Source organism: Benincasa hispida, chromosome 6, assembly GCF_027475165.1.
Source record: "Benincasa hispida cultivar pf3 chromosome 6, pf3_genome.v1.1, whole genome shotgun sequence".
NCBI lineage: Eukaryota > Viridiplantae > Streptophyta > Magnoliopsida > Cucurbitales > Cucurbitaceae > Benincasa > Benincasa hispida.
Genome location: NC_143483.1, coordinates 8,182,263 through 8,205,695, shown reverse-complemented (window position 1 = coordinate 8,205,695; position 23,433 = coordinate 8,182,263). Strand labels below are relative to the sequence as shown.

The following is a 23,433-nucleotide window of genomic DNA, read 5'->3' as shown; positions in this document are numbered from 1 at the left end:
TTTGTAAAAATCTAATTAATTTAAATAAATAAATGTGAAAATTTTTTAATTAAATAATTAACTTTATCACTAAATTGTTTATTATGGTTAGTTTTATATGACAATTTGAATTTAAAAATAAATTACTCCAATTTTGGCCTAAAAAAACTAATTATTTTTTTAGTAAAAAAAAATATAAATCAAATTATTTATATATATATATAATCTAAATTTAAATATTCAATTTAGATAAATATAATATTTATATAATAATAATAATAACATAATATTAGATAATTATATTAAATAAATATGTAAAAACTAATTAGAATCCATCCATTGTCTTCGACGAAAATTTGAAAATATCAAAAGTTTAAGGGAAATTTAATATTATGGGTTTAATTCGGGAATATAAATAGAAATAATTGAAAAGAAAGAAATGGAGCCAAGGATTGAAAATTTTAGTATACGGAAATCCATGAAAGACAACTCCTGAAGCTGGAAGAAGACAACAACAAACCCTTCTCTCTCTGTTTCTCTGTTTCTGTGCCAACGAATTCAGAGACAAAAAACAAACCTAAATTGGAGGAGAAAAGAAATGGGAAGAAGATAGTAAGACCAACAAATAGAACCTTCTCAATCCCCCCTCTTATTCTGCATCTCACGTTCCATTTTCTTTAACATTTCTCATTTTCTTCTTCTTCTTCTTCTTCTTCCATTGTATTTAACCCTCATTTCTCACCATTTCTTTGCTTTTTTCCCATTGACGATTCTGTTTTATCATTTCGAGGAAGAATCGCCATCTGGGTATTTTATTGTACCTCGATCCGGTTTCTTTTTGGACCCACCCACCAACCCTTTTCACGATTCCACGCCCTCCCTCTCTCCGTGTCTTTCTTCTTGTTTCTGGGTCGCAGAGAAAGAGAGCTAACTTCACCGAGATCTAGCCGGCATCGCGGAATCGTTTTTGGAGTTTCATCTCTGTTAGTATGTAACTGTAACACCCTTTATTAGTTCTGGTTTGTTCCTGCATTTTCTTTATGCTTTGTTGAAATACCCTTTGTTGGTGAAATCTTCTTGTTGAAGTTTTGATCGTTCTGTTTGGTTAAGTCTGCTGAATCACGAGATTTTTTTCTTCTTTTGTGGGTTTTGATATGATTGTGGTATTTATTATTGTTGTTGTTGTTAATCGCTATCATCATCGTCTGGAGCAGTAAAACGCAATTGTGTTTTGTTTTCTTCTGTGAAATGGCTCTGTTTTTCTGAATCACTGTTTTTTTTTTCTTTTTTCTTTTTTTATTTTACATTGCCATCAACGCTGTTTTCATCCTTTTGTTCTTTTCTGTAGTTCTTACTCATGAAACATTATGACCTCCAATTCTTTTAAATGGACCCTCTGACCCTTCTCTCTTAAACTTCCTTTTTCTACTTATTTGTTCTTTTGTATTTGGGTTTTCTGTTTCGAGAAAGCATAGGCAAGGAAAGAGGACTCTTCTCTCTCTCTCTCTCTCTCTCTCTCTCTCTCTATCTTCCAATTTCTCCAGAAGCAAGGTTGAAACTTCAAACTTCTCCGATTTTTCAACTTTTTAGTTTTGCGATTCTGGCTTTTTCTTCTCTTTTTCTTTTTCTACCAATCTGTTAGATTTTGTATTGCGTGTTTTTTCTCTTTTTCATGTTCATGTTCACTTAGGAAATTTCTTCTTCTCAACCAGATTATGCACATTTAATGATTTAAATATTTCTTACCCCCTCTTGTTTTTCTTTAGGAGAAGTAATTTGTGAATTGTGAGCAACTCACATGTATATGAATGAATAGATTCCACCATATACAGTAAAATTATAGAGCCACATGAGGTGTGTGTGTTTTATGAACATTGCAGTCAGAGACTTGAGTTACTTGACCACTGGTCCTTCAGCATTCTCTTTATCAAAATTTTGTTTTAATCTCTGTCTCTGTTTCTTCTTATCCAAAAAAATCTGTCTCTGTTTCTACTGGGCGCTTGCACTTGGACACTCATTACATTTATATATGGTAGAGATTTACGTTATCAATACGAAGTATGTAAGCAAAATTGATTTTTGATATACCATTTTCAGGTATTTTATGAGGTGAATCGAGTTTGTGGAGATCATTTTTCATATTTGGAACCATTGCTCCTTTCGCTTTTTGGAAGGCTATCATGGGAGGCTGTGCATCAACACCATCAAAAAATATTAGAACTCGGAAGAAGCTGCATCATCAGTTTGGAAAATATGGTAGAAAGATTTCCAGGTCTATCCCAAGAGCTATCATAAAAAGAAAGAGCAATGCAGGAAATAGAGTCACTGATTATGCTGTCAGTGAGTTTGTTCATATGGATCTTGAGAGTGGTGCAACCACTACTTGTAGAAGATCAGAAGTTTCAAATTCAACATTCCACCTCACTCAGTTGCAATGGCTCCATAGTCAGTATGATGCAAACAGTATGCCCCCTCCAATTTAACCATTTTCTATAATCTGTTTGCCGTGTGACTTATGCTTCCCTCCTAGTCAGAACATTGTATTATTTCATTGAGGTCTCGGATAGGATCTTATAAAATGCATCTGGCGAGTGATTGATATTTGGTTTTATGGTAGTTTTTCTTTTCCCCTTATTACAGCATGCATAGAAGATAGAACTATACATGATCTTGTCTAACCTTTTGAGTGTGAAAACTGAAATTAGGATTAAGACTGTTGAGAGTTGTTTTTGAAACCTCTTGTTATTGTTGAGAACAAAAGCTTAGTAAAAACATGTTTAGGTGGTTCTTTTCCTTCTAAAAAGTTGGTTGCTTCTGTTGCTCCCCTTTAGTTTTTTTTTCTCGATGATAGCCAAATATTTTGAAAATCAAGGACTTATGAATAGTGAATTCAAATGCACCATTAATTAACTTTGATTAGTCAGCCAGCGATTATTCTTGAAGACATATGCCTGAGATGCTATCTTGTGAATATTTATTTTATCTATTTAGTTCCCTTTTTTTAATGTTGTGTGTTCTGTTCTGGAAATTGAAGTTACACACATATTGAACTTTACTTTCAAATTTTGTGTTTCAGCAATTGCCCAAGATGAGGCTTGGTTCGACTCTGTCAGTGTTCTGGACTCTGATTCAGATGATGAATTCAGCAGTTTGCATGGAGGTAATATGAATGGTGGACTTTTTCTCTTAAACATACATACTAGTGTGTCAGTCAGAATCCTTTGGAGAATCCTTTGGTTACTGAAACTATTTTACAACCACTCAAAGTCTTGTGTTATAACTAGGCTGGTTAGAACTTTTGAGTATTGATTGTTTGATCATCTGTTCTTTGCAGATGGTTTTCCATCCGTGGGAAATGCTATTGGGAACATCTCAAGTGGCCAAGTGGTTCAGTATGAAAGATCGTCATGCTTTCTAGAAAACAAGTGCAAATATGAAGAATACCATGAAAGCTATCTGAAAATAGATGGAGGAAAACCAGAAAGTATTAAAAACAAGGATGAATATGCTTTTGGTCTGATGGGTAGCCACGGTAATGAAATTTCCAGCAAGAAGAGGTCGATGATAGATCATTCTTATGGCAGCTTCAAAGGTCTAAAAGAGGATTGGCGTAGTTCTGTAGAGAAGAATCAAGAGACTATTATTAAGTCTGCCTTACCACGTATGGTTCCTTCTATAAGTTTCAATGAAAAGATTCTGAATTCTCAGACTCCTCAGGGACACAAAAAGCAGTCAGCAGTTTTCAGGCTTTCTTTTAAGAGACGGTCATGTGATGGAGAAGAAACCATAGAAAAATGTAAGTGTTGAAATAATTTAAACCTCACATAGCTGAAGAGGGAAGAGTGAACCTTTTGACCTCAATACTTGTCTTCGTGGGCAGTTCCATATAACTAAGATCTCATAGAATTAGAAAGAGTACGCGGTAGTAAATTTAAGAAATTATATATCAAATATTGTTTGATCAGCTAAAAGTTCTTGTTTTAAACTGGGGACCTGGATTCTGGGAAATAGTACAAAATGTCCTTTCCTGGCCTTGTGCTTTCTTCCACATGAAGTTTATGGTTAAAGAGAGCAATAACAACCTGTCTATCTTATGGTATGCAACAGGCCAATCAAAGAAGTATCTATACCGTCCTAGAGCTGGGCATATACCATGTTTTTCAGGAGAGAAAACACCCCCAGGAAGCTGGTCCGAGATTCCACCATCAACTTTCAAACTCCGTGGTGAAAGCTACTTCAAGTATGCAATTTTGTCTTGCTCAATATTATCTTCGGCTGTGGCCGGATTTTCGTGATTTTTTTTTATTTTCTTCTGATCTTTACATGTAGAGACAAGAAGAAATATCCTGCTCCAAATGCCAGTCCTTATGTTCCAATTGGCGTTGATTTATTTATGTGTCCCAAGAAAATCAATCACATTGCTCAATACCTGGAGCTTCCTTTGGTAAAATCTGATGCAAAAGTGCCTCCATTACTCATTGTAAACATTCAGGTAATTTTTCTTTAAGTCAGGTCAGTTTTATGGCAAATGATACTACCTAAAATGCATTTGTGCTGAATTATGTTCCCCAACTCATTTTTACTACCTTCTGCTTTTATGACTGAAGTTCCATTTTTCTATATTTTTCTTTAGATTAAAATGTTATACCATTTAAAAGTCTTCTAATTTGTTGCAGTTGCCTATTTATCCTGCTGCAATGTTCCTGGGTGATAGTGATGGAGAGGGAATGAGTCTTGTTTTGTATTTCAAAGTCTCTGAGAAGTTTGATAAGGATATATCCCTTCATTATCAGGAAAGTATCAAGGTAAGCTCCTTTTTTTACATTTTTTTTCTCACCAAGTAAACTGGCACTCATCAAATTCAATTTAATATGCTGAGTTCGTTGGCTTTTAGTACACTTAAATCTTCATAATCACCTAAAGCAATGAGCTTTTTAATTTGATTAAACCTATGATTTTCTGCCCTCATTTTCACTATATTATTTTTTCCTCTTTTATGTTCTTAAGTTGCTAAGTGGGTTCCTCATTCAACATGGCTTTCCAATATATCTTACAGCACAGATATTCTTTGCTTATTCTACAGAAATTGGTTGATGATGAGATGGAAAAAACCAAAGGATTTACAAAAGATTCTACTGTTCCATTCAGGGAAAGGCTAAAGATTATGGCAGGGGTGGTTAATCCAGAGGATCTCCATTTGAGCTCCACTGAAAGGAAGCTCGTCAGTGCGTATAACGAAAAACCTGTCCTCTCACGGCCTCAGCACAATTTTTATAAGGTATAGGATTAGAAACATTAGAACAAATGACTTTGAATATTCTGATTCCATTTTAGAGTTAGAACATGAACAAAATATGTAGGAACCTTTAGTTTTCAAGTTTTGATTGTTCCATTTGTAGAGAACGAAACTCGGTCTTACTTCAAGTTGCCAGAGTATGTTTAACTTCTGAATAATATCACTGCTTACCTATTATTGGCAACTTGGTTGATAAGCGATGAACGTTAGTGGTAGGCCAGAGGAAAATTGGCAAGATTTGCTTTGAATTTTTGTCTTTTCCTTGAATATCTGGAAGCATAAAACCTTGGTACTCTTTTAAAGGGATTGAGTTTCCAAGAGCATTTTTCTTTTTTTTTTTTTTTTTGGGGGGGGGGGGGGGAATGTTTAATTAAGGACACAGGTTCGTTTACTTGGGTGGTGCATTACTCATATTGCACTTAAATGTTGGATTAGGAGAGAAAAAAAGGAATGAGAAAAATGTAATGCTCAACTGCCATATTTCTTATAGGTTAGATAGAAGCATTTCTGACTTTTTCAACCACCATTTCACAATTGCAGGGTCAAAATTACTTTGAGATCGATCTAGACATTCATCGTTTCAGCTACATATCAAGAAAGGGACTTGAATCATTTCGAGAACGTTTGAAAAATGGAATACTTGATCTCGGTTTAACCATCCAGGTATATAGTTGGTACCAGTGCACTCTCTGTTCTAGTTATATAGGATATACATATATTTTTTTCATATCAATTAGGAGAGGGAAAGAATCCAGTTCTTAACGTGAAAGAACTTATCCTTATCCTAACATATAAATTTGTGATCCATGTCAAAACGAGGCACTCTGAGAAACACATCACTACTTGGGCAAGTTTAGAAGCCTTGATTATTTCCTTTGGTGAATCAATGTGATCTTTGGAATCTCATTTGGAAATCGACACATTTTTCAAACCGAAAATGATTGCGGACTAGCAGTAGTGAACATATGCATTGATAGAGGAGGGAAGAAGTGTTACTCAGCCAAACCAAGTCTCTTTTTGGCATTCTTAATTGCTTCTCTTTTGTTAACAGGCACAAAAACCTGAAGAACTGCCAGAGCAAGTTCTCTGTTGTGTGAGGCTGAATAAGATTGATTTTATGGATCATGGACAGATACCTACATTAGTGACCCTCGAAGAAGACTGATACCGAGTCACCGACCATATGGTACATTCCTTGATTTGGTACGACATGTTGTAACTCAGGCAGCTCAATGAAGGCGGGCAGACGACATCCATCTTAATGCACTGAAACACTGGCCCTTTGGTCCTCTTATATAATCCAAAAGATCCTTCAGTTTTGTCCAATGACTCATTCTTCTTCTCCTTTCCAGCCCATAGCTTCTACCAATAAAGAAGCAAGCCATCACTGGCAATGCCTCAATGTGCTGTTACAAACTTACAACCATTCCTTTCATCTCTGTATATGTTTATTTCGTCGTCGTAATAACGAGAGCCTAAGAATTTGCACGCCATGTCAATCTGAGCACAGAGCTCAACCGGTTGAGGTGTTAGCAATCTTTCTTGCTGATCATAAATTCAAATCCTCTCCCTATTGTTTGAATTGTATGTGTAAAAAAAAGAAAGAATGTAGGCAATGACTTGTGTACCACTATTTATGTGAAAGTCAGATAATTGAAATATTTATCAACCTTATCACATGGATATCAGGTTAACTTGAAGTTAATCCATGTAGTTTAGAACCTAAGCTGAATAACGTTCTTGGTTCCTGTCAATAAATTTTCATTCTCTCATTAAAATCTTGAGTTGCTTTGCATTGGATTTAACATAAGAAAAAAATTGTCAAATTCAATGTGGCTTTGAACTCAAGTTCATATGATTTTGTGCACTTTCTTATTCTTTTTGTTGCATTCAGTAAGAAAATTTAAAAGAAAAATAGTTGTTAAGCTCATCATCTAAAATATAACATTTAAAAGCATTATGATGGAATAAATAAATTTGGTAGGTTCTCCTTTGTTGTGAGGTCATATGTTTAAATTCTCATACTTTAATTCATTGAACTAAATAAATATAGGGAATAAACGTACATGTACGAAACTTTTTGTGTTAAACTACCATTTTGATCTATAAACTTTACGTTTTATTCAATTTTAACCTTGGTCCCAATAGTTAGTTTCTTATTATTATTGTTATTTTTATTTAGCCTCTGTTAGCAATCCATTTATAATTTCTGACAATATATTCTTATATGTCTCTTCTTGCATGAAAATTATTATCAAGATTTAACCAGAATTGATAAGAAAAAAAAAAAAATTAAAGGATTGAATTTATGATTTATTGAAAGTAGGGCTAAAATAGAGTAAAAGTTAAATTACAATGAATAAAATGGTATATTAACCTTTTTTTTTAATCAATAAATTGAAAGTGAAGACCAAAAATCAAATGCAAGTATTGGTTACTCAAGGGCAAAAGTAAAAGAGTAACGTTTTAAAATTTAAGGATAAAATGGAAACTATATTTAAGAGGCATTTGGACCCAACTTGTTGGAAGCTATTATAGCCAATTCCATGTTTTTTGCTATATAATAGTTAGTATTTCCAAATGTTATAACATATAATTAACTACAATATTACTATTTTAAATCATCTTTATTATAGTGTATAGTATTTCCTACTCATCTTCTCTTTTCTTTTTTATATAATATTTACTATTTCTTACCTAAACTCTGAATCCCTAATACAATTTATTATAACTTATATATTATAACAATCACTAATTATAATAACCAACTTAACACCGCAAATACTCCTTGAAGGGATTAAAAAATATTTTTTTTTACCCAAATAAAACAAAATATGGATTTTTTTTTATCAAACTAAAAACAATATTAGAGTTGAATTATTGTTAAAATTTATAAGTTCTTGAGGAGATTTGTTTAACGGTAAAAGAAAAACTACAAAATCCAACCCAAGAATCATTTACTAATAATTGACATATATTTATTCTTTTGAGAGTAAATATATAATTTGATATTTTCGATTGAATAGATCATTACAATAAAGACAACAAAACATTTTTTTTTTCTTGTAACATATTGCAAAATAACTTATTATATATATATATATTATGAGCAAAACGACGCACAATGAAAACATGAATATAGAGAAAATATAATATAATAACAATATATAATAAAGTAAATAAAATAACAAAGAATTAATTTCTCCATTCTCCGATCTTTTTAGATTGATGACCAATACGTGTCTTTCAAAATCCATCGAATGACACTGTTTATAGGTAATTTGATAGTGTAATCTCGAGACATATGGACAACATTCATGAAAATGGACATTTACATTACACCTAATTTAGCGTATTTATAATAGTTACAATATTTATCCAATTAAGCCTGTTTCTTTTATTGAAAATAAGAAGAATGAAAGTAAAAAAAAAATAAAAAAATAAAATAAAAAAGGGTCTTATGGGTATTTGAGAAAAGGAGAAGGACAGAAATGGAAATGTGTGGATTAGGGTTTGTGGAGGTTGCAAATAAATGAAGAAGACGAAGAGAAGCAGAGCAAAAAAAGCCCGAGGCCGGGCGCTTCCCTCTTGAGTTAGGGGTGGCGTGGTATTCCACAGGGAGAGGTTTTTCAAATTTGTGGCGCACTGACTCTCAGTGCGTTGGGCTTACATTATCACTTTCTCGTGAGGGCTACCATGGCCGCTTTGCTGCCCTAGCTTTCGCAGTCAAAGCGATGGCTTTCGCCCTACATTCAATTTAAATTCCCCTTTTTTCTTTTTCCTTCTTATCTTTCATCATTCGCTTTTTTCCTGTCGCAACATTTTGAATTCATCCTTTAATTAATTAGGATTTTTCTTGTAAATTCTATATCTGTTTTTATTAAGCGAGTGAGTAGAATAAATATATATGTATATGTTTTCGTGTATCAATCAGATGATAAGAACGACGCGAGAAAGTCAAAATCACGTTTCCAAAAATTCATCAATTGCATCCGACGGTATTTTTCATTCAACTTGTCTGAATATCTCAAATAAATGTTTGTATATTTGTAGAAGCTTTTCTTTTTCTGCTTCCTTTTGCTTTTGTTTTTGGTGTCGGGTTGCAAATGTCAATCTGAGCTCCATTGTGGACGCAGGTTTTGGAACTGCTGCTGCTAAGTATGTTTTTTTATGTACGTCTATCATCTGACTATTGCATCGGATAATGCACGAATCATTTATCTGGAAATAACAACAGAAGTTTTTCAATTGTTGATTGATTAGTTAGATATATGAAAAGAAGAGTTCTTTAAAGTGGGGTCGTTGGATTCAGATTGTCCCCCATTTTTTACCTTTTTCAAATCTCGATTTTCGAGCCACACGTCGGATGTGACTTTCATTTCTTTGCAGGAGTTCATCTATTTTATGGGATTGTGTTAACAGAGGACCTGAGAATTCAATGTGCGATTCTGGATCATCGTTGTCCTGTTCATTTATGAGAGAACAACATCAACAGTCAGTTCCGAAAAGAAATTTTTGTAGTTTGTAAGTAAATGGGGAATCCTTACGAGATTTGTTGTGGCATTGAAGGGTGGTTTCAGATAGAGTTCATTGGACACATCTAAGAATGAATATGCTTCGGATGCATCAAAAGACTCAGGAAAATCATGTTTTCTTCTTTGCTGCTTTCGAATTTCATAGGCCTGCACCTCTGAACTGACTGGAATGTTTGTTTGTCCATTCTGTTTTTTTGTTAGTTCAAAGGTGTAATTTGCAAAAGATGGCTCTAGAGCACTTGTTTGGCTCTTAAGACCAACTGATGTAGCTTCCTCTTTTCGCTTCTTTACCCAAGCAAAGCCACTAGATGCTGAGACTGGTATTGGGGCTGTGAATGCACTGTCAACTCTTTGATTTAGTGTAGTTGTGGCCTGAGAAGCCTCAGATGTTGCATCATATAGTTGCTTCTGAGGCTCTCTCTGGAAAATGTCACCTCTTTCTTTGGAAAAATTTGCAGGATTGCTGCCATTTCGTCGAGAAGGTTGAATGTTTTCTTTCCGTCGAGAAGGTTGAATGTTTTCTTCTACTTCCTGTGGAAGAAAAATCTCCATGAAATTTGGTAATAGATTTAGAATTTAGAGTAATGTGATATGAGAGGAATGGTTAAGGAGCAACCTCTTTGATTGGCACTTTATAGCTGTTGAATTCTTTGTAATTTCTTCTGACTCTTCTAGGCCTTTGTGTTGCCCCTGTCTCTCCTGCTCTTTCGTTAGCCCTCTTCCTGCAAGTATTCGCAAGTTATAGTTCTTCATAATATATTTGAAGGTACTGGATTTTATAGCCAAGTTTGAGGGAGAAAGTGAAAGTTTCACCTTCGCGCATCTTCACGAATTTTGGCATCCATTTCTTTGTTTGGTGGATACTTGGGTAAGGTAGATGGATCACAAGCATATGGCTTTGTCTTGAAATACTGGAAAGAAAAACAAATCATAAACCCAAGGGGTACATTTGAGTTATGGTTGTTCGGATAACAAGGTGGTATGGTTAAGAGTGGTTGTAAGATGAGTGTTCTCATTCCTAAAAAAAATTGTTGTAAATTTGGACATACTCAAATTAAGCTAGATTGATCCATTTTTAACATATACTTAATATTATTCAATATATTTGATTGATATATACCTCGATTTTAGAAATGTGAAACATTCTAATCGTTTTCTTTTAAACTCTAAGAGGATACTTAGATATTTGTGAAGTTGAATTTGAAGGGTATACTTAGATATTTGTGAAGTTGAATTTGAAGGGTAGGAGTTACCTCGGACGTGAGAGCAGATGAGGCAGTCCCCCGCTTGTAAGGTTCTATGGCAAGAAAAGTTTCTATTAGGCTCACTATAGAGGGTGCAAATTGTTTGCACTTTTCATGAAGAGAACTTTCATATGCATGTTGGGGTCTAAACATAGCTGCATGAGGAAGTTTTGTTTTTTTCCAGAACTCTTCAGGTGGGGAGCCGCAAAGTTTGAAGATCTTGTGCAATTGTTCAACCTGTTTTGTTTTTTCCATTGAGGTTAGATCGAACACTCGACAAAGGAAAAAAAAAATAGAAAAGCTTTTTTTTAGAAACTAGCATCTCTATTACCTCGGTTCTTCCTTTAAGAAGGGGTTTTCCCAGGTGCAATTCTGCAAATACACATCCTATGCTCCAGAGATCCACACTTAATTCGTAATCGGTTGAACCCATTAGAAGCTCGGGAGGGCGATACCATAATGTCACCACTCGACTTGTTAGCACTTGCTTGTTTCTCGAGTTTATGATATTTGCTAACCCAAAATCTGCTAACTTCAGAATTCCTTCATTGTTTAACAAAATATTGGATGTTTTAATGTCTCTATGCATTATACCTCGAAGGTGGCAATGCTCAATTGCATATAGAAGCTGTCTCATATAACACTTTACCTAAGAAAAAGAATGCGATGGAAGAGGAAATGAGATTATTTTTTTCTCTAATTAGAGTAGCACTGGATGGAAGAAAAAAGATGATATATTGCCAAGGGTACTATGGCTTGTGCAAGTAAATCAATAGACGAAATACCAACCTGTGCCTCACTGAACTTGACATCAGGACTAGACACTAGTCCTGCAAGATCATGTTCCATGTATTCAAATACAAGATAAATGTTGCTAGACATTTTGGAAGTAATTATTCCTTCTAATTGCATGATGTTTGGGTGGTCAAGCCTGCGCAAAATCATTATTTCCCTTGCCATAAACCTAATACTCTCCGGTTGAAAATTATCGAAACGAACCTTCTTTAATGCAACCATCCTTCCTGTCTCAACTTCTCGAGCACGGAACACACTGCTGTATGTACCTTGTCCGATCTATTTCAAAAACAAACTCGTTTATCTTTTCTGGGTATACAAAGATGCACATAAAACATATAAAAAGATGATGCATTACAAAGACCATTGCATGGTTACAAGATTTATAGACCTTCAGAACATACAAAGGAGAACATAACTTGATCTTATGCCATATATGAGTGGCATAAAGACCATTTTAGCAACAGGCACAGAGAACGACACTAACACAATGTGGTTGGTCGATCATTCTGTTTTTTCCGTATGGGCCTGCATTAGAATCAATGTCCAAGAAGTTGGCCCCTTTGGTAATGTTCCATTTATTCTAGAAGGGATTAGATGATTCGTTTTGCTGTTTGCATCAATGGTAAGACCTTATGATATCCCCTCCATTTTCATTAGAGATCATGATAAATCATGTTGAACCTCAATTAGATGAGACAAAATGCAGCTGCAAGTTTGAATCAAATCTGATTGTATATTGTTTTTCATTAGGACAAACAATGAGAAGACAATAAAAATGAAGAATGCTACAAAAAAAAAAAAAAAAAATCATGGTGTAATAATACCTTCTCCAACTTCTCGAAGGAATCAGCTCGTAGAGGCACCCACCCATGAATGGCCTCGCCTGCTGCACTACTAAGCCAAGAAGGCCAACCGGCGGCAACCTGCTCAGCTTCAACATAACGTTGAGAAAACTCTAATCTGAAAGAACCCTTCCAACTCCCTTTTTTCGATTTTTTAATATCTCGACTTCGATCCTCCAATTTATCCTCCCCTTTCTTCCCATGATCCGAAGTGTCCAGGGTCACAACAGAACCATTCTCGACAATGGCGGCGGCAGCGACGGTGGCGGATGTAGTGTTGGTGGGTTTGGACCGATGATGTTTATAAACAGGTGATGCCGCCGATTTAGCTACGTGCTTGGAGCTAATGCAACCCATGAACCACCAAATCCCGACAGCATCGATCAGAGTATTGACACGAAGGGCTATGAAACACCCGATCGGGAAATGGGCTCAGCAAAAGGAGAAGGGGAATCGAACCCTTTCATGGTTTGCTGGAAAGAACGGAAAATTGCTTGAACCCATTAGAAATCAGAGCCATTTTTGGGTTAAGTTTGCCAATGACACTCTCTTCCTCCTCTGAGACCGCGAGATCTGCAATATGAAGAGAATTGGCCAAAGAGAAACATTCGTGGGTCCTAACTGTCCTTTCTTTCTCCTCTTTATCTGCTTTTTCTAATCTAAAAATCGTATTGAAATTTGTGGGTTTTTTTCTATCTTCTGCTGCTTTCCACCATTATTTGATTTTTCTCCTCTTTCACTGAATCCGCCATTGGAGCTCTGCACTACAAGCTTTGAAGCTTAGTTTGTTCTATTAAACAAACTGAAATTCACTAATCTTTCCCATATGGGGTTTCTTGTATTTGGAACAGAAAGGGAAATAAAGAGAGAATCAACGACAAAACTCTTCTTTCGGCTCATCATTTTTCTCTTTTCCTTTCTTGCTTTGCTTTTTTTCCCTCCTCTGTTTCACTCATTTCTCTTTTTCATTCTTCATATAATCATTACAATCATCCCTCATTCCTATATTATACTTTTCTTTTAACCATCTTTTTTTATTTCTTTCAAACTATTGGCTACATTTTTCTTGTTGAATATGCTTTATGTTAGAGAGATTGGATGAGTATACAAAAGTTTGTTATTTACTCAAAATTCTATACTTTTATTCTTTTGATTGAAATGAAATTGGTGTAAGTTGAGTTGGTGTAGTGAGTGGTTATCATATCAAGTCATGTCAGGAGATCCATCTTAATCATTCAATGGACCAAATTAAACATACTAAGGATTGCAAACACTACATAAACCATGCATAAAATCTTTAAATGTATTCTTGTCGCCTTATATCATATTAAAATTGATTTATAAGTTTAGTCATTGAAGCTTATGTTTTTCGTGTCTACTAGATCTTTGAATTTTATAAGTATATAATAATTTTTTGGCTTCCGGTTTTATATTTAACAAGGCCTATTTCACAATTTTTAACTTATTGATTATGTTAAAATTAAATTTTATGTCTATTAGAACATTCACCTTTATATTATTGTCTTATATTTCACAGCCTTATATTTATTAAACATTAAAATGAAGTTAAAAAAATTATTAGACATTTGGAAAGTTTATATGGATCTATTAGACTTAAAAGTGAAAGTTTGAAAACGTATGGACACTTTTAAAGTTCAAATCTTATTATCCTTACCTTTCTTAAAGTTTAAAATATTATCATAAACCTTAAGTTAAAAAAATTAAGACCATGTTTGATAATGATTTTATTTTTTGTTTTGAAAATTAAGCTTCTAAACTCTACTTTCACTTATAAATTTCTATATTTTGCAATATGTTACACTAATATTCCAAAAGTCAAACAAAGTTAGAAAACTAAAAAAGAAAAATAGTTTTTAAAAATTTGTCATATGACATGCACAATTTACAAACAAATGATAATTTATCTTTTAGGCTAAATATGTGACAATTATATGAACTTTAATATGATAGTTTTTGTGACATTATATGATCAATTGTTAACATGTGGGTATTTTATTAGGTAAAATTTATAATACAAGAAGCAACTTTAGGTAAGTTATTATGTTTTGTCATAGGAATCAAATAATTTTTCTACTTTATTGGGGAGTCGTAAGTCTATTTTATCAAAATTAAATACAGATTATATTCAACTTTACTAAAAAAAAGTGTTTTTTTTAACCTTACCATCATTTTCTCATATATTATTTATTTATTATTATCTTTTTTTTTTGTTTTTTTTTTTTTTGGGGGGGGGGGCCTAAGTATCCTTTGGTGACTATAAAGATTTAATTGAAAAAAGTAATTGGACAAACATTTAGAAGAGTAAGGATCTATTTGAAAAAAGAGAAAACTAAATAATAATAGAGAATAAAATATATATTTAACTTATTAGGGACCTTAGAGCAATTAATATTGATAAAAATTGAAGATGAAGAAAGAGGCAGACAATTAATAAAATAATAATAATAAAAAAAAGACAAGATGACAAAATTCTCTTTTGTTTTATTATTATTATTGTTATTTCAAATAATGTGATTCTTGGAATTAATTCATCAATTGTGTGTTTGATTTAACTGGTTAAAATTTGAAAATAATTCATTTTGAAAAATTTGAAATGTATGATAATAGCTTTAAAACATCTTGAAAATATATTTTAAACAGGTATTTATCAAAAGTGTGTAAATAAATTGATTTTTTTGAAAAATATATTTTTTTTTCTAGTCAAGGAGTGGAAAAATGTTAGTCCACTTGAATGAAAGTGATCATCTTTGCAAGCAAACTTCTAAAATCTAATAGAGATATGTTATGAAACACCAAAATAGTGGGTCGATATTCATTATTTAAAAAGGTATTTGAAATGAGTAGCATTTTTAGAGATAATAATCAAGTGTATAACAATATTTTTTTTTAAAAAAAATTAATTATAGCAAAATCAATCAACAATAGATTTCTATAGATAGATTCTTATCAGCGATATGGTCTATCACTAATAGACTCCTACCACTGATAAACTCTTACAAGTACAAGCGATATAGTCTAGACTATTTAAATTTTGTCATATTTGTAATTTTTTTTACATTATGCTACATCCGCTAATACTTTGGATCTGATTGTTATAGTAATGAGGTTTAAAAATTAATAAGGTAATTTACAACAACAATAGTTTCCTATTAAATTGCTTGTTCAAAAAAGAAAAAGGAAAAAAAGTCTTTGCATCTTCCTAACAAATGCAAATTTATGTAGTTTTACGACATAACATGTTACAAGGTTGACAAACTCAACTCTAATTTAGTTAATATTAATTTAGCTATTAATTAGTATTTTGGATTCAATTAGTTAAGCATAAAATTGTAAAGAAACTTTCAAATATTATTTTGAAAGTGTTTCATAAACCCTGGGAATGAATTCCCTTGAATTTGGCTTAATCACAAACCTGCTACATCATTTTCTAAAAAAAATGGTGAGTATTCAAGCATGAATGAATGTACTTGGACCATTTTCATAGGACAACCGTTTTAATCCATTACATTCAGATCATGTTTATTTCTTTGAAAACGTAATCCATTAATGACAATTTAAAAAATAAGTTCATTTGCTTACGTTTATTGTTGTTTACCCATGTTTTGTAATCGTAATGAAATGTGGGACCCACAATTACTTGTATATAACACAAGTGAAATATAATCCATCAATGATAATGTAAAAAATAGGCCCTGATTGGTTACGTTTGTTGTTGTTTACTTGTATTATATACTCTGCAATAAAATGTGCGGCCTGCCTCCAATTTGTAATCAAATCGCACAATCTAATCGAGGAACGAATGTTCAACTTGATTGTGCTTGAAAATTATATGGGATCCACCACCTTTACCGTTATCGTTACCGTTACCGTTTCAGATATTGTTCCTGTAGCCGTATGAAAAATATGAATATGTTACATTTATTTTTACCTTTATCTTTATTGTTATCGCTTAAGATCAAACAGTAACAATAACCGTAATGGTAACAATAAATGTGACAAATTCGTAATTCTAAGTAAACACGATCAAAAGCAGTTCAATTACGTTTGCAATTCAGACTATTACTATTAATCCATCAATGAAATTTCATTATAATTAGACCAATTTTCACTACGACTTGATAAACGTAACCTAAACTATAAATAACAGACGTAATTTGATTGTGGAGCTGAAGGGAATCAATCTGATTGCGTTGGAAAATTACGTGAACCCACTAGAAGATACCGTTACCGTTACAGATAATATTAATGTTACAGTAAAAAAGTTATGAATATGTCACAACTTATCAAATGACTCTAAATAATAACAATAACGAGAAAAAGACAGTGATGTCATACATTCCAAAGTAATCAGTATCAATCCTAATCAAATTAGGTTGGTAAAATGTATAAGTAAATATAATCAAAAGCAATCCAATTTCATTTGTGATTGAGATTCATTACAATTGATTCATACATCTTCATACAATTATTACAATTATTACAGATGGGTAAACATAATTACCAAGAAAACTCATGGCTACTAAATTTGTGGTCACTATAACCTGAAATCATTCCCTTTTATTTAAGCCATTTATGACTTTACCTTATTAATAACAAGGCCAACCTTCATAATAATCAACTCATGCCAAATGTAAGTTCCCTTTTTTAATCATAAACTATTCAAATCTAACTCGTGGGCCAAATAACAAGGGTGGTTTGATGAAAAATATCTGAAGTAGAGCAGACAGGTCACCCATTCAAAAGCAAACCAGGTCTTCTTTCTAATGTAAACATTGGAAAAAGAAATAATAACAGAAAATGTGGTGATGAAACATAAAGCAACAAACAAAATGCAACAATGGCCCACCTTTTTCATTGTTTTTTCACAACCAAATGCAGAGATGTTAATAGCATAGCATCTTCCCAATAGAACTGTATCAACTACCCATCTTGATCAACAAAACAATATAAAGATTCTCAACTTTATACACACAACTACAATTTGTACAGTTCATGTTTTGGTATAAACTGATGTACTACAAAACAATGAGATTATACAGTACATAACAATGTCTAGTTTGAATTTTGAAAGTCACACTACACAACAGGTTTCTAAAACTACAGGGAAGGTTACCCCCACTTCCTGTTACTTTGTAGGATGAAGTTCATACTCTTCACCTCAGCTGCAATGGTGAAATGGCCTCAGGAAGCAGAGATAAACAGAAGTAATAACATTATTTGTGATCACATAATATCAGTATGACTGACCTCCTTGTATCTCCCTTAGCATCAGCATCATTGAAAACAGTTTTGGGATGTAAATTGCTATAGGCATAAGGCAAATGGAGCTCTTTTGACTCAAACACAAACACGGACTATAAAATTTGAATTCTATGTGACTGGCAAGTTCTTTTTTCTTTCACCCCTTTTTTCCCTTTTTGTAACCGGTTAGTCATTTGAAATCAACTACTGACTGACCTTCTGGTTGCACGAAAGGTATTGTCGTAGCACTTTACACGGTGATTTGCTCTTCTTTAAGCCGCAAAACAGCAGGTCTCTGGTCATTAGTTCCAAAGTCCATCTCTTTAAGTAATGGATGTTTCTGAGCTACAACTTTGTGTGGTTTGATCTGGTGGACAGTATTGTTGACTGTGTGGTGGCTGCTGTTTCTAGCTGCAGGAACATCGTGGTTATGTTTCCCTTCGTATGTGGTTACAACAGCTTTTGAGTCTGTTGAAGATCTCTCGACGTGCTTTCGTACGTTGCACCCAGCACTAGTGCATTTGTAGTAGCTCCTGTAGACAGGTTAGAATGTGTCAGAAGAAGTGACCATCCTAGTTGCCATAATCAACAAGCTTTGGTTCATTTGTAAAATGTTTTAACACAGATAATTTCACCTCATAAGTCTTTCGGCTGATCAAACGCTTATCAAAAAAATTATATAAAAAAAAGAAGAGAATGAAAAAAAAAAGTCCTAGAGAACATGACATGATCAAAACTCGACATTGATCCTAAATTCTAACTATCTTAGCAACATAATCACTCGGGGAGAGTTAAAATCAACTTGGACGTTCTTATCATTACATGGTGTACTGTACTTTCGGCCTGGGGACATAGGCCTACATAAAATCGGAGCATTTACTTTATCAATTGATAGGTTGACAAGTTGAAACACAAAAGGATATCTAAATATATATAAGAGAAAATGGGTCAACTTTTAAAAAAAGTAAAATAAAAAAAATACCAAGAACGAAGAGAAATACTGTCTTGTCTTTCACCGGATGTCAATCAATAAGCCCAAATTATCCATGCCATACTTCAAAAGCCACCACCATTTATGATTTACCAATCTTTTACCAGCAAAAGGAGGCAATAACTTCAAAACCCAACATTGTAAAACCCAAATTCAAAACTAAAATGCACTATTCAAATGAAAAAAGTTTTGTTGTCTTCATATTTTTCTAGAACGAATCTAAGTATTCATTCTCCCATTGAATGGAAATAAAATATTTGTGTAACTGACAGGACAAAGTAAACCAACTGGAGTATCGGAGAGTCAGCAGATTGAGATAGCTCAAAATAACAATAAACAAGTTGCTGTCCCCAAAGGGAGAGTCCAGAATTCTTAAACCTTTTCTTTTCTAAACAGAAAAAGGAATATATATTTAAAAACAAAAATAAGGAAGTCAAACTTGGAAGGCAAAGAATCAAGTAATGACAAGTTACAGCAAAACCATCTTCCATTTGTCCATAACCATAATCTATGACTTAAAGGAATCTAAACCATTGGCGTATAAAATACAAACTCAGTTCATGTTCATGAATGCCAAAAATGGTAAACCAACCAGTTCTTCAGGTCAACTGCAGGCCATACCACTATACAAGTAGGGTCCAGAGAGAGAGAGAGAGAGAGAGATGACTCAGGGATCATCTATGACGTTCAAAAATATCAAGATCACAGATGTGAAAATCTGAAAAGTTCGTAGAGTAAAAGATAGCATGCTTATCATAGGGAATTATAGTGATTTCCAGGGTAATGATATGGTAAGGCAAAAGCTTATGCTTGCAGATACTGAGATACTATGGAAAATTTTATACCTTTCAATTGTTATCCACTTCTTTTGGAGAGGGAAAAAAAGGGACAAAAAGAAGTTAAAGTAACTACCTAGGGTTAGGATTTCCTTTCACCACTTTCTGCCCATACTTGCGCCACCTATAACCGTCATCTAACAGGTCAACCTCACTTCTTGTTTGAACAATGATTTTTGGTTCTGTGAGTGTTTTATGTGACAAGGTAACACCAGATGTCCCTGCATCAACATTCCTGCACTCATGAGGCAAAGCCACAAAAGTTCAGTTTTTCCTTTTTTATTTTTCCCTGTAGCCAAAGCAAGATAGATACACAGTAAAACAAATTAAAATTAAAAACTTCCACACATACTGCCTCTTTGGATTTGGCTCATCTTCATCTCTGTCGTCCATTATCTCTGCATCAGCTCGTTCTTCACTGTCACTTGACCCTAATTGCACATTTTCACTTGACTTGTTTAAAATTCCAGCTTGATTTTGCAAACCACATTCGGGCTTCATCAAAGAATTTGTACATCCAGTCAGTTCGCTATTATCTCTTGCACGTTTGTTGGCTGGAGGAGGTTCATGATTGTGCTGGCCTTTGTAAATAATTTCAGTAATTTGCCCATCAGGTGAGCGCTCAATCTTCTTTTTTACAGGGCAATTCAAATGAGTGCATTTGTAATAGCTTCGTGGATATTCACTGCCCTTAACCAACTTCTGTCCATATTTACGCCAGTTAAAGCCATCATCTGCAGGTTTATCAGAGGCATGGGGAGGAGGAGGAGGAGGTTGATATTTTCTATCAGAATGAGAGACTTCTGTTGATTCTGCAATCAGACTTTTTGTGTCTGATGTGGAGGGTAATATGGCCAGTTGAGATGCCTCATCAAGAGAAAATGATGGATCACGTGTCAATGGTTCTGTAGGAGCTGGTACTGAAGAATGTTGATATTCAGCTTGCTGCATATGCATATGAGAATTTGCCAATGCCGCTTGAGCAGTAACCTGAGCCAATGCCTGCTGGTGCGACATTCCGAATGGACTCTACAAGGAATTTAACAAACAAATCAATAGGAGTCATATAAGTCATTACCCTTATAGCAATTTCAACAAAGTTTCAGTATTCAAATCTGATTATCCTTTGTATGACACATTATACAAGATACTATTGTAAATAGAAGGTTCATAAACTCGATTGAAAAACTTTCAAAGTTGTGTCTACTGGTCCATGTATGTTAAAAAGTTTCTAATAGATTCTTGAACTTTTGGCACTGTCTAAATTTTCAATTGTATATCTAATAGGTCCTTGCTATTAACTCCATTAGTTTGATGCAGACCTACCCAAAATCAGCTTGCTATATATATATATAGACACATATATATCAATAAGGCCCCATTGGATTATGGTTTCATTTTCATTTTTTCTTTAAGTTTATACTTGGTTTCACTTTTCTTAAAAACACATTCAATTTCTTATAAAAGAAATTTCTTAGAAAATTATCAAAAACAGAAACACGAATCTAAAAACTATTTTTTAAGTTTTCAAAAATTGTCTTTGATTTTGAAAATGTTTTTAAGGTAGAAAACAAAGGAAAGAAACATATGGGTGGAAGTATGGTTTGTAAGCTTGGTTTTTAAAAAACTGAAAACTAAAAATAAAATAGCTATCAAATGAAACTTAAACAACATACAATCAAAGTGTCATGTTCATAGTCTTAAACCACCAAAGTTAATTTACCTTCAATTTCGATGACTATTAGAAACTCATTAAAGTAGAGAGACTAGACAAACATAATAAATATTAAATAGACACAAAATCAAAAAGTTGGATGGTAATAGTTTTAATTTAACCCAGCTAAAATCAACATTGTGAAATAATCTAGATATATGAAAGCTGACATTTTAATAAACTGCCTTAGTTTCTAAAAGATACCGTTTGTTTGTTCAAATTCCAAAATTCCAAAAGTTATCATATGTTGATTTCATAAATTCAAATGCTATCCAAACATGTTCTACATCACCAATTTTTGCCGCAAATTTCGGCAATTTCATTTCTACATAAAGAAAACCAAAAAATCTCACCGCAAATAAAAAAAACCAGTTTCAACAAACAACCTAAAACCCAAAAACCACTCTCAACATAAAGAATTGAATAAACCCCCTTAAAAAAAGAACTCAATTTCGAAAACAGAACACAAACACTCTCATTTCTCCAGTGGTTAACCGAAACCCAGTTCATAAAACCAGATTTCCACCATCAAAATCATGAATAGATAAAGGAAAGTAGCTAACCCAGAACCTAAAAAACAAACACCCAAAAACTCAAAGCAAAAGAAAATGAAATCTCAGAGCAGCAGAACACAAGAAACCCCTCCAACTCCAAGAATCGTCAAATTGGGAGTTGCAGTTTTACCTGAGGAGGATAAAACCCCGGAGAATTAAGCAGCCCAGAAGGACTAAGCCCCGGCGGGACCGAGAACAAAGGAGACCGAGCAACCACTAAATTCACCGGCTTCGATTGTTTCATCCCAAATTCCAATTCCGAGGCGCCACCATCCTTGGCGTAATAATTGGGTGTAGGGCCAGTTCCGAAAAACCCCATAGCCATCGGAGAAGCCATAGCTCCGGCGAGAAGCTGGGAGAAGGAAGGTGAGTCAACGGCACCGTCGGCGAAGTAACTGGATAGAAGGGTCATAGGGCCAGGGCTAACCCCAGTTGGGCCGCCGGCGAAAAAAGCCTCCATAGAAGGGCGGGGCGGCAGAGTAATAGTGGGGCGTTGAAGTGGAGCTTTTGCAGAATCGTCCTTAGCCATTGAAGAAGTTTGAGAAATGGATTTCTCTGTCTTCTCTCTCTGCTTTTCTTTTCTCTCTCTCTCTCTCTCTCTCTTACAGAGTTCCGTATTTGGGGATTTTGGCTTTCCCAATATTTCGTGCTATCTTCTTCTTCACTGCAAACTCCACGTAACCTCCTTCACCATTTTTTTTTTAATTTACTTTTTTACCTTCTCAAATTATTTTAAATTTTCTACTACCACCAAATATTAAAATTTCCATTGAAATTATTCCTCCTCGTAGGATAGAATTAAAATCATTTTTATCCATTGATATATAATTTATAGACAGCTAGTCCAATGGTGATTTATAGTATAGATTAGAGATCAAGAATTAAAATTAGAGGATCCGTAAGGTGAAACTATCAAATAGTGAATCTATATCATTCGAGTTGTCATAAATCGTTCGTTGATATGTCTAAAACGAAGAACATGGTGGATGCATCTTTGGAGATAGTTAGTCGAGTGAGTGTGAGTTTCCTCCGTGAATTGTAAATGGTTGTTGTAATTCTGCCCTTTTTTTTAAACTTTTTCTATGGTCAACTTTCTTCTTTTTCTAGTTTAGAAGATTGAGTGATTTTATGGTGTCTGATTTTTCAAGTTCGGCGTATTTTGTTTTTAATTAGGACCTTGTAAGTGGTTAGTTCAGTTGAAGTCATTAGAGGATCTAAAATCAATGTTGATATATGAAAAGATAAGAATTTAAACTACAGATCTTTTGACCCTTAACACATATTATATATCAGTTAAGTTATGCTCGTTTTAGCTCCATTGATATATCTTAATCGATACTTCGATATCGTTATTAAAATCCATATATTGATCTTTACCTTGA

At 33.7% G+C, this 23,433-nt stretch overlaps 3 protein-coding genes and 1 long non-coding RNA gene across 7 annotated transcripts; 2 read left to right on the top strand and 2 right to left on the bottom strand.

Moving 5' to 3' along the window:
* The first annotated feature begins 373 nt into the window (after positions 1 to 373).
* On the top strand, positions 374 to 7,053 carry LOC120080245 (DUF1336 family protein (DUF1336)). 3 transcript variants are annotated; one of them, XM_039034855.2, is made up of 10 exons: positions 374 to 966; positions 2,077 to 2,442; positions 3,056 to 3,139; positions 3,314 to 3,775; positions 4,087 to 4,219; positions 4,309 to 4,471; positions 4,656 to 4,784; positions 5,063 to 5,257; positions 5,816 to 5,938; positions 6,327 to 7,053. In XM_039034855.2, the coding sequence occupies exons 2-10, from the start codon at positions 2,160 to 2,162 to the stop codon at positions 6,438 to 6,440; spliced, it is 1,686 nt and encodes a 561-aa protein (XP_038890783.1). In that variant the 5' UTR covers positions 374 to 966; positions 2,077 to 2,159; the 3' UTR covers positions 6,441 to 7,053. The 3 variants fall into 3 exon arrangements, with proteins under 3 accessions (XP_038890783.1, XP_038890782.1, XP_038890784.1); XM_039034854.2 differs by lacking the exon at positions 374 to 966 and adding an exon at positions 1,378 to 1,530; XM_039034856.2 differs by lacking the exon at positions 374 to 966 and adding an exon at positions 1,609 to 1,833.
* A 1,767-nt stretch (positions 7,054 to 8,820) lies between these two features.
* Positions 8,821 to 10,927, top strand: LOC120080112 (uncharacterized). 2 transcript variants are annotated; one of them, XR_005482426.2, is made up of 3 exons: positions 8,830 to 9,273; positions 9,412 to 9,447; positions 9,665 to 10,927. It is a non-coding gene; the product is annotated as an uncharacterized LOC120080112 (long non-coding RNA). The 2 variants fall into 2 exon arrangements; XR_016530349.1 differs by lacking the exon at positions 9,412 to 9,447 and having other exon boundaries at positions 8,821 to 9,273; positions 9,665 to 10,596.
* LOC120080111 (cyclin-dependent kinase C-2 C-like) lies at positions 9,244 to 13,672 on the bottom strand. Its single transcript, XM_090315031.1, has 9 exons — positions 12,677 to 13,672; positions 11,844 to 12,128; positions 11,386 to 11,703; positions 11,064 to 11,291; positions 10,624 to 10,721; positions 10,427 to 10,532; positions 9,823 to 10,341; positions 9,607 to 9,739; positions 9,244 to 9,496 (listed from the first exon to the last, which is right to left on the bottom strand). The coding sequence occupies exons 1-9, from the start codon at positions 13,049 to 13,051 to the stop codon at positions 9,489 to 9,491; spliced, it is 2,070 nt and encodes a 689-aa protein (XP_090171157.1). The 5' UTR covers positions 13,052 to 13,672; the 3' UTR covers positions 9,244 to 9,488.
* A 3,972-nt stretch (positions 13,673 to 17,644) lies between these two features.
* On the bottom strand, positions 17,645 to 22,845 carry LOC120079779 (putative WRKY transcription factor 3). The gene is made up of 4 exons (XM_039034162.2): positions 22,182 to 22,845; positions 20,136 to 20,812; positions 19,860 to 20,018; positions 17,645 to 18,489 (listed from the first exon to the last, which is right to left on the bottom strand). The coding sequence occupies exons 1-4, from the start codon at positions 22,578 to 22,580 to the stop codon at positions 18,207 to 18,209; spliced, it is 1,518 nt and encodes a 505-aa protein (XP_038890090.1). The 5' UTR covers positions 22,581 to 22,845; the 3' UTR covers positions 17,645 to 18,206.
* Between the last annotated feature and the right edge of the window lie 588 nt (positions 22,846 to 23,433).